General features: G+C 38.9%; 1 protein-coding gene across 1 annotated transcript in view; it reads left to right on the forward strand.

Moving 5' to 3' along the window:
• Positions 1-11306, forward strand: part of tpo (thyroid peroxidase) — a gene marked incomplete at both ends in the record, with an annotated part of 36458 nt that extends 25152 nt beyond the window's left edge. The window contains 5 exons of the mRNA XM_079262350.1: positions 3962-4132; positions 7981-8218; positions 8305-8513; positions 8612-8785; positions 11299-11306. Coding sequence (XP_079118476.1) covers positions 3962-4132; positions 7981-8218; positions 8305-8513; positions 8612-8785; positions 11299-11306 — 800 coding nt within the window. The remainder of the gene's footprint in view (positions 1-3961; positions 4133-7980; positions 8219-8304; positions 8514-8611; positions 8786-11298) is intronic.
• Positions 11307-18468: the final 7162 nt, after the last annotated feature.

The raw sequence follows: 18468 nt of genomic DNA on the forward strand, positions 1-18468 counted from the left end.
GCATCTGCAGGATGACAGCCTTCCAGGACTGCAGTTGCCCATCCCTGTGCTAATCCATTAAATGCTTTAAAAACTAACATTAAATGTTTAAAATCTAATGTAGATTTGACTGGAAGCCAGTGAAAAGAGAGAAATGTGGGTATGATGTGTTCTCGTCTGGTTGTGCTTGTTTAAAGCTGAGGGAGGACTTCTGGACACCAGTGTACAGATTTACACTGGTCAAGTGTTGAGCTGATAAAAGTATGGATAGCTGTCTCAAAATCTTTAATCTTAAAAATGATTTTTAAAAAAAATTGAATTTATGACTTTATTGATTTGCTTATCGAAATTCAAAACTATCAAAAATCCCTCCCAGATTTCTGACAGCAGAGCAGCCCATTACACATAAAGGGTCAAAACCATCTCGCACAGTGCTGAATACAATACAGACAATTTTATCCTCATTTAAATTCAATGCAAAGATTAACTGTCCATAATATAATTTGATTACAGGCTCATAAATCATAAATCTGCACATCATCAGCCAAGCAGTGGAAATATACATTGTGTTTAATGGATCTGAGAGGGCAGCATATGCAATGAAAAGCATATAGGACCAAGACTAGAGCCCTGTGGGACGCCACAGAACAGAAGAGCACTGTATGAAGACGGTCCTCGATCGAAAAACGGCCTGATAGATATGATTTAATCATTTTAGAGCTGTGCCACAAATTTCAACATCATTTCTCTTCTTATTCAGTTTTAGGTAAGTTTTATTTATGAAAAATGTTTCCAAATACTTACCGTATTAAAAGCTGGGGTAAGTAATCTTGCTAAGAAACTTTTTTTTTTTTTTTTAAATTCTTAGTGAAGTGGTTCCTTGTCCTGCAAGTCTATACATTTTGCAATCATGAATAATAAGAAATGTAGTTAGATCCCTCGGTTTAATGTAAATCTGTAAAAACTCTAACCAATAAAAATGTTTGAGCCAAACTGAAGTTGTTCATTTCTTATATTTTGTAATGATGATATGGTAGTATATAATTAATTTGAGGAGCTAATATATAAAGAATGTATAAAGACATTGTATAAAACAAAAAGACTTTTCTTCCAAGTTTTTATGACTTGGGTCCTTTAGGCTGGAATGTCTACTGTACTCTGAGACACGACTGTCTGCTCTCAGGTGATGGTAGTCATAGTTATCAGATACCAATCCTATGACAAAGGATTAAAGGAAAGCTCGCTCATCACAGTGAAACTTCTGTTCCATTATTTTGATTCAAAGCAGTTCCAGCCGAGTTGCCATGGTAACTAATATTTGAACACACTTCTGCTCCTGAACAGGCTAGCTGCCAAGCTTTGAATCTTGTTTTTAAAGATTGTTTGGATGGGTGAAAACAGAAAAGGCCGTGCCATCACATGCGTTCCACATTTACAGTACTTACTTCATGTAATAAAAATAAAGAAGATTTGCGCTATTTCCAATATAAATAAAATCCAAAACTTAAACACATTTACTTAGTGGCAACAGAAATTGTAAAAAGACGACAAGAAAAATGGTGGGTTAACTGCATTCCCCAAACACACAACCTCAACGCAGAAGTATAGTCTGCTCTGACCTTTCTTGTAGATGTAGTCAGTGTTGCATTTCCAGTCCAGTTTGTTGTCCAGCTGAACTCCAAGACATTTGTATTCCTCCATCACCTCCACCTCCTCTCCCAGGATGGAAACAGGGCTTTGTTTATTCTTGTTCCTCCTGAAGTCAGCAATCATCTCTTTTGTTTTGCTGGCATTTAATATGAGATGATTGTCACCACACCATTTAATAAACTGACTGACCAGTTCTCTGTACTCTGCTTCTTGTCCATCCCTGATACACCCCACAACTGCAGAGTCATCAGAGTATTTCTGCAGATGACAGGACTCAGAGTTGTACTGGAAGTCTGAGGTGTACAGTGTGAATAGGAATGGCGAGAGTACAGTTCCTTGTGGTGCACCAGTGCTGCTGACCTCCATCTCAGACACACAACCTTTCAGTCTCACAAACTGTGGCCTGTTTGTGAGGTAGTCATAGATCCAGGTGGTTGTGGAAGTATCCACCTGGAATTTATGGAGTTTCTCACATAACAAAGCAGGCTGAATGGTATTAAAAGCACTTGAGAAATCAAAGAACACGACCCTCAGAGGGCTGCCTGAATGGTCCAGATGAGAGTGTGCTCTCTGGAGCAGGTATATGATGGCATCTTCAACCCCAAGTCCATTACCATATGCAAACTGTAATGGGTCCTGAAAGGTGTTTACTTGCTTGTTGAGGTGAGCCGGTAGGACTTTTATGATGTGAGATGTCAGGGCAACTGGTCTGTAGTCACTTGGTTCAGCTGGTTGTGTTTTTTTCAGGCACTGGAACAAGGCAGGAGGTTTTCCACAGCATCAGGACTCTATTTTGTCTCAGACTGGTGTTGAAAAGTTGCTGGAGAATCGGACATAGTTGTTTTGAGCAGAACTCTGGGACTGACACCATCTGGACCTGCAGCCTTGTTCTGGTTCAGTTTCTCAAGTTGCTTCATAACCTGATTGCAGGAGACAAACAAGGTGGAGGTCTCAGGATGTCCTGATGTGGAGGGAGATGAAGCTGTCTTCTGGTCCATGACTGCGCTGCAGGGTGACAGATTGGAGGCGTGACAGGAAAGCAGTGGGCTTATGGAGGGTGTGTGGTCTGTTGGGCTGGAGGAAGGGGGTGAACTGAACCTGTTGAAGAATATGTTCAGCTTATTAGCTCTGTCCAGACCTCCATCAGGCTGGTCCCCCTTTAACTTGAAGCCGGTGATCTTCTTCATTCCAGACCACACATCCCTCACGTTATTCTGCTGGAGCTGACTTTCTAACTTCCTCATGCAGTCCTCCTTGCACTTCTTAGTTTGTGTTTTAAGTTGTTTTTGTGTTGCCCTCAATGACTCCCTGTCTCCATCCCCGAAGGCTTTCTTTTTGATGTTCAGCAGCTTTTTCAGGTCACTGGTGATCCAGGGTTTATTGGGGAAGCACCTCACTGTACTTGTTGGGACGATGTAAGCTTCTTCTCCTGGTGCCCCTCCTCCCCCTCCTGCAGTGCCTACCTGAGAGCCACACCCTGCATATAAATAACGTGTTAGAATGAAAATACAAAGAAGCGAAGAAGAAACTCAGAAGGCAAACATGGTTGAGAAAATGTAGGAAGGATTTCCCCGACCTCCTCCTGCTAAACAGCCAAGAAAGAGAAAATTGTTGGTGGAAAAAGATACAAACTAGAAAAGCACTTAGAGTGCAAACCTCCACGACAGCCTTTAAAAAATTCCTGGATCCAAACGGTGATCCGGATCACTACCAAAATTAAATCAGTTCTTCCTTTTCACATTTCCAACAACTCCTGAAAATTTAATTAATATCTGTCCATAACTTTTTGAGTTATCTTGAACACACACCAATAAACATAGGTAAAAACATAACCTCCTTGGCAGAGGTAAGAAAAAAGCCTTGGATCATGCAAGGAGCAAACCCAGAGTGGGAGGAGCCAAGACAGGGCGCTTCTTTCAGATCCCATAGCTCCCAAACATTACCTACCCCAACTTTAGCTTCTACTGAACAATAGGAACACACCAGCTGGGATCTTTAGCTGATCTGCAGTGGCTGATGCTGCAATAACATCATGTCTAACTCTCTGAACCACATCGCCCATGACTTATGTTATTATAAACAGGGCATTTCTCTGCTCTGTCCATTTATTCTGTCTCCTTACACAAAATTGTTTGGACACCATTGAGCAAAGTGATGCCCAGGAGTGATACACAAGCCTGTTTTCTGAACTTCATCAAAGAAAGCGTCACATCCAGAGAAAAGTACTCGCAAAGCAAATGCTGCTTTTCTTTATTTTGGTTGAGCTCTGAACCTCAGAGCAGCTGGTATAATAATATTTTTGTCATGTTCTTTGTTCTGCTTCTGTGTCAAGGTGGGATTGAACCTACAATGCGCGGTATGATTGGAACTGCTGCACCAGCTGTAAATGTCAACACGCTGTTGGTAGAGGAGGTAACAGAGAGACTGGTGGTCCTTGACACAACACAGCACATGGATCTGGCTTCCCTGAACCTGCAGAGAGGCCGCGACCATGGCCTCCCAGGTAAGACACTGCGTCAAGGTGAGCAAAGCCATTCAATGGCTCTGAGGTGAGCTTTGGAATATCAAGCCATTTCTCCCTTTCTTACACAACACAGTCAAGCCTACTGTGTTAGGTATTTTCCTTCATACACTTGTTAGGTTAGCACATTCACATCCGCCTTTTTGCTTCAAACCCTAGTCTGTTTGCTCGAAAAAGTCTGCTTTCTGATTAGGATGAAAGAAGTGGACTTGGTCCGCCTACAAACGCATCCCAAAGGTCTATGGTACATTAATCTTTCCCAGCCCTTTATGTGATGAGATGTTGCTGTAGCTGCACTCTAGCCCTGAAACTTTTGCAGAAACTTTGTTACATACATTGGATTTTTCAGATGTATGGGGGCTGCATCCGAAAAATCAAATGTATGTAACATCTGCTGAATCCCAGTAAAGATTCTGCAGTCTGCTCCCTTATGAAATCTCTGGAAGATCAGAGAGAGACAAGTGATTTCCACAGTGTACCTTTTGCATCATGTCATGCTTACTGTGTTGCATATTCAGCTAACCCTCCCAACCCATCCAGCTGTGAAAACGTACAGTATTTCCAGCAGGAAGTCTCCCTTTGAAGTGAAGTTTCCAACAAAGAAAGTCGACACTGGACTCTACACACGCTCACACACTGGGATTAACAGTTAACTCCTTTAACTAATCTAACTCAAGTTGTTTACCATAGAGTGTCAATCAATGGATTCAAGTCAAACCAGGCCTGTTGGTCAAGTTAATATTAATGAAAGGTTTTGTTTCTATGTAAAGGTTTGTTTTTGGCTAAGATTCCCACTCCAGAAATACTTTTTCAGATATAATACTGTTCAGACTTGTGTAGCGAAAACCAAAACGTCACAATGTGTAACATGGTTTAGTTTTTCTCTGCATGTAACAAACCCCAAAGCAAACTCGAAAACTCACTTATTCTGGTGAACTTGACATCAGCAAAGTTGATCAGAACGCGTCCCATCAGTGAGACCACCTGTGCTTTATAAACAGCTTTTATACACACTCCAGCTCTGCATCCTAAGTGACTTTGTAAATGGTTTTTCCCAAAGTTATAGCTGTAATAAATGCTAAAACAATAAAATCCCATCCTTAATGGGAAGAAAGCATTGTGATAAATTTTCAGTCTACATATCATGATTATAATTATTATTATGTTATCTGCAAGGAGACTTTTGTTCTGTAAGTTTAAGCTAAAATAGCATGTCAGTACTTTTTTCCAAGGCTAAATTAAAGCAAATAAAAACTTCATTCAGTTGTTGACAGACTGACACACCCCTCAGCATCAGTTCCCACTGAGTTCTTACTAAATAATGTATTACTTTCCTTTTCCATTCTCTGAGAAAGATTCTGAAGATAATACAAACACTGAAGTCTATATCAGGGGAAATTGCTGTCACATCGAAAATATCAAACAGTCAAAGTGCTCCACGTCACAAGTGCGGTAAACTGCGGGTATCCTTGCACTTCTGCTGAAATTGCTCTGATGTTGTTTGGTTTAAATGCTGTTTATTTACTGAGGGTTTGTGGGGGATGTGTCTATATTTAGAGACTAGAAAATATGTGTGACCAAAACTTTAACAGCCATTTTAAAAAAAACTTACTAAGTCAGCTTGCTATCACCTTTAAAAAAAAACCAAAAAAAAAAAAAACAAACACAGCGGGTATTAAAAGATTTCTGTCTAAGCAAGTTACAGGAAAACCTGCTCATGCGTTTATTTTCAGCAGGCTGGACTTTTGGGATGGTGTTTTCACAGCTCTCGGTAAAAAAGTCACCCAGAAAGCTGCTGCCAGACTTCTTACTAACACCAAGAAAGTGGAGCATATTGCAGTCCTTGAATCATCAGACAGGCCTCCTCTGTGTCAGAGGATGGATTCCTTTTTAATCCTGCACAGCTAGAAGAACTAAATGGTCTCAGATCTACTTGTACATTTTGATGCTTTTGGAGCCCCCAGGTTATCTGGAACAGACTTACTCTGAAGATTTTAAAAGATTAAAATTGTTATACGTTTGAACATATCAGTTCTGCTTTTTGCTTCAAGTTTTTGTGCCATAAATATGTGCTATCACTTTGAAGCATTTAAGCCACCTTGTAGGTGAATGATGCTAATAGGCGAATGAGTTTCATCTGGTTTACAGTGAACTCCATTGATTTTCCACATAAATGGTCTTTAACAGGTTTCATTGAGTCCTACTTCATATGTGTGAAAAGCTTTTTGAGGTTCCAGTGGGAGCTGTGTGAAACCTGATGTGGTTTGGAAATAAGTCATGTGAAAATAAAAAATAAAAATAAAAAATCGAGGCGTGTGCGTCTAAAGAAAAGAAAAATCTAACCAGTCTTATGTGGTGCAGCTCTGAGGGGAAAAAGTTCAATGTTAATAATGACCCACTGAATCTCTAATCAAGCATGTTGTGGTCAAAGTAAAACGTGTGTTGTTTCCAATTTGAGGCTCATTTTCAATTGTTTATTCAAAGAAATGTGGTGCAGTGGATATTTCATATTTTATTGACCTGGGCTCCATCTGACGCCCTTAACATTTATATTACATGTGTGTTTGGATCCTTTGTAGCCGAGGGTAGAAAAGAGGGTAGGAACTGTCGATGAAAACAGGTTAACTTGGTTTCATCTTTTGAAATGCTTTACAAATGGATGAAAATGAATTAGAAATAACATAATGTCAAAAGCAACTTAGGCTAAAAGGTCCCACAAAAATACATTGCATACAAATGATGATCAGAAGAGGCCTTTTACAATCAAGTATCTCCTGTTATTGCAGTCATAATACAGTTGATGCATATATACAGGCTTTAATACAGTCATTCTCAGGTGTATTGGCACTTTTTAAGAAAAAAATACTGCTGTCACTGCAATGAGTTGAAATTGAAACAATTCATTTTAAATAAAAATTAAATGAAAATCCCAATGTTGCTTTTTTTTTTTTTTTTTGTGGTTCAACAAATATTTTTCAGAAACAATCACGATGGGACCTGTAAAACTAATATTTAAGGCTTTCACTGCAGTCTGGTGTTTTCTGTAACTCTTAGTCAGACTTTAGCACCCTAAAACTGAGCAAAAACAAACAGAATCCACTTATATATATTTTGCCTAGATACCCCCAGATATGCCTCATGCATGGTGAAATCTGTTCTGGATACTCTCCCACCATGACAATTTCAGAATGCATGTCCAGAGTATATCAATTCCAGGTATGAGACCACGTGATACTGACAGAATCTACATCAGCCTTTTTAGAGTCCATATCACTTTCTTCTTCAATGTACAATGGGCGCGTTTGTACAATCTAAATTGATGACTGAGCACCATTCATTCCCTATATATGTTCTTTCACTCCCTAACAAGCATGCTTATACAGTTATGGTGTTGCCCTGCAGGTTAAGTCTCTTATCACTACAGTTTTTGTGTCTGTGTTTCTTGTGTCTGTTTGTTTCGACTGGGGTACTCCCAATGATTGTCTGCTGAGCTTTCTTAAAGGCGGTTGTTAGAACCTTTTATTTCCCTCTCTCCTATTCATACTCCCATGCACTCATTAAACTATATACTCTGTTATTTAGAAATAACCAAAATGACAAACTCAACTATCAAAGAGAACCTTGAATCTACAAAGCTTTATTTGCTTTATGTATTTTAAGGTCCTTTTGGAGCATTCCGCTTGCTATGATACTGGACAGGATAAGTGAAAAAAAAAACATAAAAAGAAAACATAATGGACGACATTTAGAGGATGATGAAACACAAGGCTGAGCTAAAAATAAAACAAATACTGGGATTTAAATTCCATTGTGTTGAAATTACTTTTCAGGCTACAATGCATGGAGGGAATTCTGTGGACTGATGCGAATTAAGACACTGAATGATCTGACAGAGGCTGTAAGAGACTACAGGGTTGCTGAGAAAATACTGAATATATACAAAAATCCCGACAATATTGACGTCTGGCTCGGAGGACTTGTTGAAAACTTCCTGCCGGGTTCAAGAACTGGGCCACTCTTTGCTTGTTTGATCGGAAAGCAGATGAAGGCACTTCGTGATGGCGACAGGTACCATTACGTTTTTCATTTAGATGGATAAAATGACAAGAAGGCCCCTGCAAAAGATGTTGAGATAATCTGTTTCTGCTCTCCAGGTTTTGGTGGGAAGCTGAGAGTATTTTCACCCAGCTGCAAAAGGATGAGCTTTTGAAAGTTTCCCTATCTCGTGTCATCTGTGACAACAGCGACATTCAGGAAATCCCTCTCGATTCTTTCAGATATGGGAGATACCCCACCGATTATGTCTCCTGCAATAATATTCCATTGATGAATCTGGAAGCTTGGCGAGAAGTGAAGAGTCACGGTGAGCCTGAGAAATGATCATCTTGTCATTGCAAAGAAATCGTTCCTTTTAATTTGTACTGTTCCAGCATTTATTAAACTTTCACCATTTAAATGCAGAATTACAGCAGTGTGGCTCACCAAGACAGATAAAGAATGGGGATTATATATTGTCCCCCAAATCTGGAAAATTGACAGCACTGTACTCTTGTTACCATGGTTTCAAATTAGAAGGTGCTGCTGAAATGGTATGCGATGGAAATCAATGGTGTGGTGAAGCCCCTCACTGTACAGGTAAGTAAACATCTGTTAATGTCTTTTACTTTTATATTTCATGACATCATTTTGCAGTGCTGTCACTGTGGAGCAGTCTACCATGAAGAAGAAGTTCCAGTCTGCTGGTTTGTCCCATGTCCTCGAAAGGAAATGCTGCATATTTGGATAAAAAAAACAAAAAAAGAAACAAAAAAAACAACAACTATATTTTAGATCAGTTTTTTGTTTGGACTTTATTTACCTTCTATCAACACATGCAGTATTGTTGTCTTGTCTGAGTGGAGCTTTACTGCTGCCTGCTGGTGTGATGGAGAAAAAGGGAGTGTACATTGAACAGAGCTCTTTATTGATAGTCAGCGAAATGAAATGAAATGAAAAATACTTTATTAATCCCCAAAGGGAAATTCAATATTGTAGTATATGATAATTAATTTGAGGAGGTCTTGTTCCAGAGGCTGAGTGCAATCAATGAATTATAAATCCATCTCAAGATGAATGTTAAACATCACCCAGCTGTCTTTCAGATGACAGATTCTAAGTGAGTTTACATTACTGTTTATAATTGTTTGTATGGTAAATTAAAAACCTGAAGCAAACACGTTGTAGTCTCAACAGAGAAAATATTTAATCTGAAACTCATTACTTTTTATTTTGAGGTTTTTTTTTTTTTCTTTTAAAAAATAAAGTCCCAACCTGAACTTGCAAACAAGGTGAACAAGAATATTTGTTCCTTCCCTGATGGCCTGAGCATATTCTATGACAACAATTCCAAGATTCATTGTGCTGGAATTGTGAGAGTAATTCTGGGAGCCTGAGACATGATTGTCACAACAATACCACCACAAAATCCACTGAAAGTGTTTGTAATGATCACCTGTCCTTCTTACAGATAGGCCACAAATAAAATAAGTCTTTCTCATTATAACTGTAATTCTTATAGTCTTGATTAAACATTATCTAACAATGATTCTGTTTGATAAGTTTGTTTATATGTATGGAGACATTATTTTATCTAAATGGTATATTTTCCAATGCTTCAAATTGCACCAAATGTTGCAATGATGTTGATTTTTTTTCTTTGTCAAGATTTTAGAAAAAAATTGCAAATTTTTACAAAACTTTACAAATATTGTGGCCTCCCACAACCTCCCTGCAATATAAAATGACCGGTTTTTTTTTCTTTATCTTTAAGGTTTTCTTCCACGAAAACATCCTTGATTGCAAAGCAGGAGATCCAGCCGATGCCCTATGACCAAACTCAGAGAAACGTCGCTCCTAATTCTTCATCTGTCTGTATGATGTTCTGCCATGTTTTTTTTATTTTTATTTTTCCCAGATATATACTTAATCCAGAGTTTTATTGATGTACAACTCAAACTTACTTTCTCTTTATATTTAATAAAAATATTGTAAATGCAAGCTGTTCATCAAACTATTGACTATTTTGCATTCAGCTTCTAAACTACCCTTTTTCTTCTTTTGCATTGTACTCAAGCTAAATATCAGTTTAAGAACTTACAAAGTAGTAGTAGACTGATTGTTTTTAAGTTGATGCTGTTTTGTTTATTTCACCACAAGCTTTTACTAAAAAATAAGAGTTGAGCAGAATGTTGATCAGAAAAATACACAATGTAGCTAAATGTCTTTCAGGAAAAATCACAAAAATGGCAAAGAAAGAAAAAAAAAATTATATTCTGCAGATATTACAAAGCCATGGGTGAGGAAGACTAGGGTATGAGCCGGTCCAAGGCGCTGAATTCATCCACGGGAGAATGCTTTTCATTAGAAACTCTTTTTTTTTAATTTTTTTTTTTAACAAATATGCAACAGCAACTCTTTACTGTTGCTTGAAGCCTGCAATTAAAACAGATCTACATCAAGTGAAATGACCTTGACACAAAACATGAAAAATGTTGGGTTTGTTTCCTCTGCAGTAAACCAAGTCTGTATAAGTTTAAGAATATGAAAGTGCTATTTCTTTTATGATTACTAAAAAAACAGGAATAAAATGCCAGCGGAGGTTAGTGAGCATTGTCTATCCTTTTGTTCTGGAAACTAGTTTTTAAAACCCAAAGCATGGACACTTCTAAAGACTAACAGCAAACAAATGACAGATTTTTTTATAAGTAAAGTAAGAACATGGGGGTGTATATTAGATATTAGGTGCTCAAGATTATTGAGGCATCATGAATGCATTTAGATAAACAGTGGCTGACAAAATGATACTAACTTTGTCAGTGTTTCAGGAAATCTTTCAGTTCATTTCCAATCTAAGCACAGCACCAAAACAGAGGCCCTTCTAAAGAAAAGTAAGCTGGAAATAATCCCATAAGTATGTTGTCTGACTTGAAGCCAAAGATTTAAAAAAAAAAAAAGCTTCGAAAGCATGACTAAACATTTCTTCAGAAATCTATTGAACACAGGTGTTTTCATGTGGAGGATGGTCAAATCTGTCATTAAGAATAAAAATGATTTAAACAAACACAAAATGAAATGGAAAATGTTTTTACAGTTTTTGTTTTGTTTCCCAGCTGCTTGAGATCTAAAAAGCTTCTCAGACCCAGAAATAAAATACATTTGAGAAAAACTTCATGAAAAGGAAATGTTGGTGCGGTAGCTTTGAAATACCTTCGAGTTTATCCTGTCTGCTTCAGCAAAGTCAGCTGGGTGGGAAAAAAAAAAAACGCCTTAAAAGTAGATCTACAGGCGCTTCAAAAGCCACTTGAAAGATCTGGAGATAAATCTTGAGGGTTTTAAAGTGCAATCCTAAAGAGAACTTGACATTCCTGATCTGAGTGGGAGGTGTCCTGAGAAAAGGTTCAAGATAATGGTCAGAGCAAAACTGAAGATGAGAGAGCATGCATGTCAGTGTGCATGAGGAGATTTGGATGGTTAAACAAAGAGACAAATTATGCACAAAGCTGAGTTATGATTTTCAACCCAACCTTTTTTTATACCAGCATATTTCAGGGTACATCCTGGGCAAGTCATGTGGAATAGATGGATGGATGGATAGATATAGATATTATTCCCACAGTGGGGAAATTCCAGGAATTATTTGAATGTAAAGATTGATAAGTATATTATGAGTTTGTTGTGATATTAGATTAGAAAACAAAGAAATAACATAAATGCTGTACTGCGTATGAACTTTAATATTATCAATAACATTAATGGCAATAGCAGTTAGTAATAATGGTAATAAGAAAATGATTGTTATACATTTTTTCTGACTGTACACTATTATATGTTGCCCTGGTGGATGGATACACAGCTAGTGCATGTGACTGTACAGCAAGAAGTACTGGGAACAGAGCTGATTGTGCAGTTAGACATCCACAGTAAGGAATGACCTGTTGTCTCTCCTTCAGACACCGCGGGTGGAGAAGTCTGTTACTGAAGAAGATATGAACTGGAAGTTTTCACAAAGAAGAAAAAAAAAAAAAGATTAAATATCACTTAAAAGTAAAACAGATCGAACATGCTACTCTGAGTGATGTTTCTTTCCCATGATGCCGCTTCTCTATAAGGGCACCTGCTGTTTAGGATGCAAACTGCAGTACATAACATGCACCTCCAGCACAGGTATAAATGCCTATGGCAATGTGTTGACTTTACCGTTCAAATGTGCAACATTTCAAGCATAATCAGACCATATGATTATCATGTTGCTGATTTAAAAGTTATTTTTTTAGAATCCTACTGAGTCACCTGAAAAGACGTTTCTCTTCTACTCCACTGTGAAACTTTGTGCAAAAAATTTAGCTTCTGGTCTTCATCCAAAATTCCAGCAGCAACATGAATATTGTTTTTCATTTTACAAAAACATTCTGTTAAAATTTTCTATTTAAGAGTAGTACACTCATAAATCACATCAAATTCAACTTTAATTAAAGCACTTTTCATATAAAAGCACCTCAAAGTGCTTTATATAACATAGATCAACTTTAAAAACATCTAAAATCTTCACACACTCAAGTATAAAATATCAAAGGTAATAACACACACCTGGTCATATTTTTTCTCACACAGAAGTCATTTCACTCACACCTCTCCAGCAGACATATACCCCCACCCACTCCTTTTTGGACACATAAACGGAATATCTAGTTTTTGTCTCTTTAACCGAAACATCAATGTAAAAACGTAAGTGGAGATAAACATCTGGGATACACATATGGCTTGATGCCGAGGTGAAGAAAGAACATCTTGGGGGTCAGCGCACATCAGGACCTGCCTTGCCAAGGACTGCATAGGGTGTCACCATGAGAACCACCCAGATCAGGGCAGGCTGGAATCCACGCCACAGCCAGGGCCGCAGTGCATCAATCACCCCGAGCAGGATGATCTCCATGGCAACAACATTGCAGACCGAGTAGGCATAGCTCCCAATGTGGAAGATCCCCATGAGGAAAACAGTGGAGTTTTAAAGTTAACATGAGGTCAAACAATATTATAATGAATAATATAAAGTTAAACTGTAAGCTAAACTAAAAAGACTGATCGTTTTCCTATTTAAAATCTGGCCACTTCTGTCACTTCTGTGCTCATGTTGCCGTAGGATGTAATTTAAAAGCCAGTCTGCTGTGTGCGCAAGTTATATTGCACATTTCATGTACAAAACAAGGTGCTTTACATAAAAACATTACAGGTGTTGTAAAGACAAATCACAATAAAATCATGATTAGGTGGCATAAATGGTGGTGGCACCTGCGATGGATTCCCATAAAGTTCTTAGAATATGTACGCTCAGAAAATTAGGTGGATACAAATGTAAAACACTAAAGCATTGTTTGAGACACACCTAAGTTAATTTTTTCTGTGTACAGTAAGGCTTTCAGTGTTATTGGAAGCAGTCACACTGTAGCTTAACTTGTTAGGCCTTCATCTATGATTCAAAACAAATATTCTCAATTCTGAGAACATTGTTTAGGTGTCAGGTTTAGATTGTAAATCAGTCGTCAGTCACACTTGTTTGCTGTGTTAGAAGAAATGTCTTGTTTTCTTAAAAGCAGTCACAGAATTCAGCCTTCAGATTTTTCTTCAGTTGTGTGAAATGTTTTAAAAATAGGTATTTTTATTGGGTGGACTGCACAAACACTGCAAAAAATGTTTTTTTTTTCTTCTGACAAATACAGTCTTTTGTATAACATTATCGGCTACAGAGGTTTTTTTTTTTTACCAGCCAATACAAAAATTATTACATTGTTGCTACACTAATAACAACAAAAATGTTACCATGTTATATTATTGACAACTTATGTTGTTGGCTTTATTATATAGAAACTGTCCAAAATTAGGTTTGGGTCTCTGCTTTTTGCGGATGATGTGGTCCTGTTGGCTTCATCCGGCCGTGATCTCCAGCTCTCGCTTGAACGATTCACAGCACAGTGTGAAGCGACTGGGATGAGAATCAGGACCTCCAAATCTGAGACATGATCCTCAACTGGGAAAGGGTAGATTGCCCTTTCCGGGTTGGGAGTGAGATCCTGCCCCAGGTGGTAGAGTTTAAATCTCTTGGGGTCTTGTTCACGAGTGAGGGAGGAACGAGTGACGGTGTCTGCAGTAATGCGGACTCTGCGCCAGTCTGTCGTGGTAAATAAGGAGCTGAGCCAGAAGGCGACGCTCTCGATTTACCAGTCGATCTACGTTCCTACCCAAACATGGTTATGAGCTGTGGGTCGTGACCCGACTCCAGATAAGCAGAAGAAAATGGATGGATGGATGGATGGATGGATGGATAGATGGATGGCCAAAATGAAGTTATTTGCAAGTATGGCAGTTGTGACCATTAATACATTATTAATTGCTAATTGTGTGAGTGTGAATAAAACCTATCATGTGATGTTTAAACTGTGTGAATCTAGGGGGATGGGGTCCTCTCACACCCCTATTTTAGGGGCTTTATTGTGGTGGGGTTCAGGCGGGGGAAGACTGCTATCTAATAGACCTGAGTCTAGGTTGGCTTGGTTGGGGTTGGTTGTGATCGGGGGGGTCTGGTGCCCAGGGAGCATGGCTTGTGCCCTGGGGTGCGGCCTGGCTACTGCTTGGTGACAGTCTGGGGATCCTGGCTCTCCCTTGGCATGCGCTGAGCCCTCTGTCTGTAGGGGTGGTGGGTTGCTTTCCAGCTTTTGGGGCCCTGAGGGCCCACGTTTTGTCTGCCCTGGGGAGCCGGTGCCTGGCGGGGCCAGCCTTTGCTGGGGCCTGTTCCCTCTGACTGCAGGAAACTCTGGTTGGTGCCCCCCTCTGCCACCTCCTTGGTGGCTGCGTGGCTGGTCCTGGAGTGCAGTGGTCAGGGTCTGTGCTTGGGAGTGGCTGCCTGGGACTCAGAGTCCTTTGGGCCTGCCTCTTGCCTTTTTGTGGGCAGGATCACATTGACACGATCACTTACTCCTGAACATGCTCCACTCCGCATGTTTTGCATCTGACAGAGTCACTGAATCGTCCTGCTTGTTTATTCACTAACAGCAGCTAGTTTTCTTTCTGTCTTTCTCATTTATATGAACTTGTAAGTTTCTGGTGCTCCTGATAGTTGTTGGCTTTGTCCCCCTGCAGGGGCACCATAAATGTGTTTATGTCTGTGTAAGTCTATGTACATGTGTATACATGCGTGTGTGGACATGTATGTATGTGCGTATGAATATAAGTTTTTTTTCTCTCTTTCTCTACAAGGTATTTTCTATGTCCCCTTCCTACGTTCTGTCTGCTGTCTTCTCTTTTTCTTTTCTTTATGTATTTTATTTTATCATATTTCCTTTTGTCTGTTCTCTATATATCATCTTTCTATTATCCCCAGTCTGGTCCAGCATATTATTCAAACTCTGTAATACAAACACTTTTGCAAAATAAATAGAACAATAATATAAAAATCTAAAATATCAAGGGGATCATTATATCTATAAAGGACATAGGTGAGAGGAACTAGCCGGATGGGTTGTTTGAACTGAATCAATCTATATCATGATTGTTTTGTGTCACAATTATAGTTATATTATGTGTGTAATATTGTTATTGTTATTGTTATGTTGGTCCCCCTCGCAAATGAGATGTCACATCTCAAGGGCTTTTCCAGAAATAAAAATTCCTGATAAAGCTCTCCTTGGCAAAGTAAATTTGCTCAGCAGAACACAGTATCAAGACCATCGTTCTTCTTGCTAAAAGGTGGACAAGACAAGACACGAAAACTGTATGAATCTGTTTCCATAAAACACATTTCAAATAAAGTATAATTAAGTAAACATAATTAAGATAATACTGGATGCTTGTGTTTGACCACATGTGTCTAAGTCCATGTGTTGCTGCCAGGGCAGCTCACTCTGGAGCTGAGATCCATCTTGGCCTGACTAATTTCCTTCCTAACTACAAAAACAATGGAAGCGTCTCCCTTTTTTTATTCTTACATCTGCCTATTTAAATTAAGAATATCAAATATCTGTTTTGCTAGCTTCCTTTTTTAAATTAAATAAAGTCATGTAGCTCAAGCTTGTAACATCCTTATTGAGACATTTGCTGAGACATTTTAACCTCCCCACTGTGGAACAAATAAGGATTTTAGTTAAGCTTATGCTTAGCTTATCTAAACTTAGCTTACACTAAAATACTCTGAGGGTTCATTAAAGTTGATTAAATGCTCTGTGAAAATGTTGATGAATCAAGTTGATGTTTGGACCTTAAATACACTCACTGAAAACAAAGTAGAACATGTTTTACCCACATTATCTTAAAACTACTTGTGTAACTAGATTAGCAGTGCTAAGTAGCTTCATGCTAACATTGGGTCAATCTCCTTGCTTAACATTAGAGGTTGTACTTGCACAGGGACAAAATCTCTTCTAGGAAATTTACAGCCAAATGCCAATATTTCTCATGGTTGACTACTTAGAAAAAACTACCCATATAGAGATTTACTTTAAACTGGTTAAGTGAAACTGGTGATCCATGTTTCCTTTTTTTTTTTTTTTTTTTTTTTTAAAAAAAGACTTTTCAGTCCTCTTCCTCCAGTGACTTGTCAGTCACCTGATGTACAATCAGATTTCAGAGGTGGTAGCAGGTTGTGTTGAACCATGAATACCTTTGTGGTTTTGCCAGGTTGACATCACACACAAAATACTTCAACCCATTAATTTAGTTTCTACCTTAACTTTCAGCTTTCACCTAGCGCACAGTAATTAAATAGCTCCTTACCCAACCACAAGACCAACTTGTTTTGTAAAAGTATTTAGATCATTAAATCATAAACTAAAAATGGCGAGCTTGTGTAATTCCCATGGTGTCAGATTTAATGTCATAAATAAAAACTGTTACGCCATGGGGCGTAACAGTTGTATAACCTCTGACTCAAAGTAACATGACAAGTGGAAGATGCAGAGGAACAGCTTTGAAACCTGTGTGATGGTTTCAAAACGTGGGGTAAAGGATGGATGTGATTTACCTCATTATGCTTCACAATGCCTAATATATCATAACTGAGATAGTTTCTTAGACATTTTATTAACTTATGGTAAAAAAAAAAAACTTTGCTTAAATCTCTGATTTAAACAACATCATACTGCTGCCTATTGCTCTCTGGTGGATACCGTTTGCACTACAAGAGTCTTGACATTTTGTCTTGTTTTTCATGTATTTTTTTTAAATCATTTGCCAAATGAATACTTCAAATGAAAAAGAAAAAGAATCGGCTCATTATTTCTTCAGGTCAGGTGATTCAGTCACTTGAAGGAGAGGTAGGGTCAAATGTGAAATGTGATGTTTGCTGTCTGAAGCATTTGAATTGCTAAGTATTCATTAAAAAAGTATGACAAAGTATTCAGGGGTTGTTTCAGAAGAGGGAGAGTTCATATGCACTATTATGTACATGCATCCTAAAAACAGATAAACACAAACTACCATTGTATTACAACCACTGGAGTCAAACTGTGGAATAACTTAAGTGATAATGTGAAGTTATGTCCTACTCCTATCAAATTTAAAAAATATCCTAAAAAAAAACCAAAACACATATATTACAAACATACAGGACAGAATTACTTTGGTTTTTGTATAATGTATGTATGTGGATGTGCATGTCTGTCTGTATGTATGTGCTTCATGTGTGCATATATATGCGTGTACATGTATGTATGTATGTATGTACACTTGTGTACATGTAAATGTCTCATCTTCATGCCGCTTATCCGGGGTCGGGTCGCGGGGGCAGCAGCCTAAGCAGGGAAGCCCAGACTTCCCTCTCCCCAACCACATTTGCCAACTCTGTGGGGGGGATCCCAAAGCGTTCTCAGGCCAGCCGAGAGATATAATCCCTCCAGCGTGACCTGGGTCTTCCCCGGGGTCTCCTCCCAAAGGGACGTGACCGGAACACCTCACCAGGGAGGCGTCCAGGAGGCATCCTAACCAGATGCCTGAGCCACCTCAACTGGTTCCTCTCGATGCGGAGGAGCAGCGGCTCTACTCTGAGCCCCTCCCGGATGACTGAGCTCCTCACCCTATCTCTAAGGGAGAGCCCGGCCACCCTGTGGAGGAAACTTATTTCAGCCGCCTGTATACGAGATCTCATTCTTTCGGTCACGACCCACAGCTCATGACCATAGGTGAGGGTAGGAACATAGATCGACTGGTAAATTGAGACCTTCGCCTTCTGGCTCAGCTCCTTCTTCACCACGACAGACCGGTGCATTACTGCAGACTCTGCGCTGGAGTCGTAA

This window comes from Telmatherina bonti (assembly GCF_933228915.1).
Source record: "Telmatherina bonti genome assembly, chromosome: 22".
NCBI classification, from domain to species: Eukaryota; Metazoa; Chordata; class Actinopteri; order Atheriniformes; family Telmatherinidae; genus Telmatherina; species Telmatherina bonti.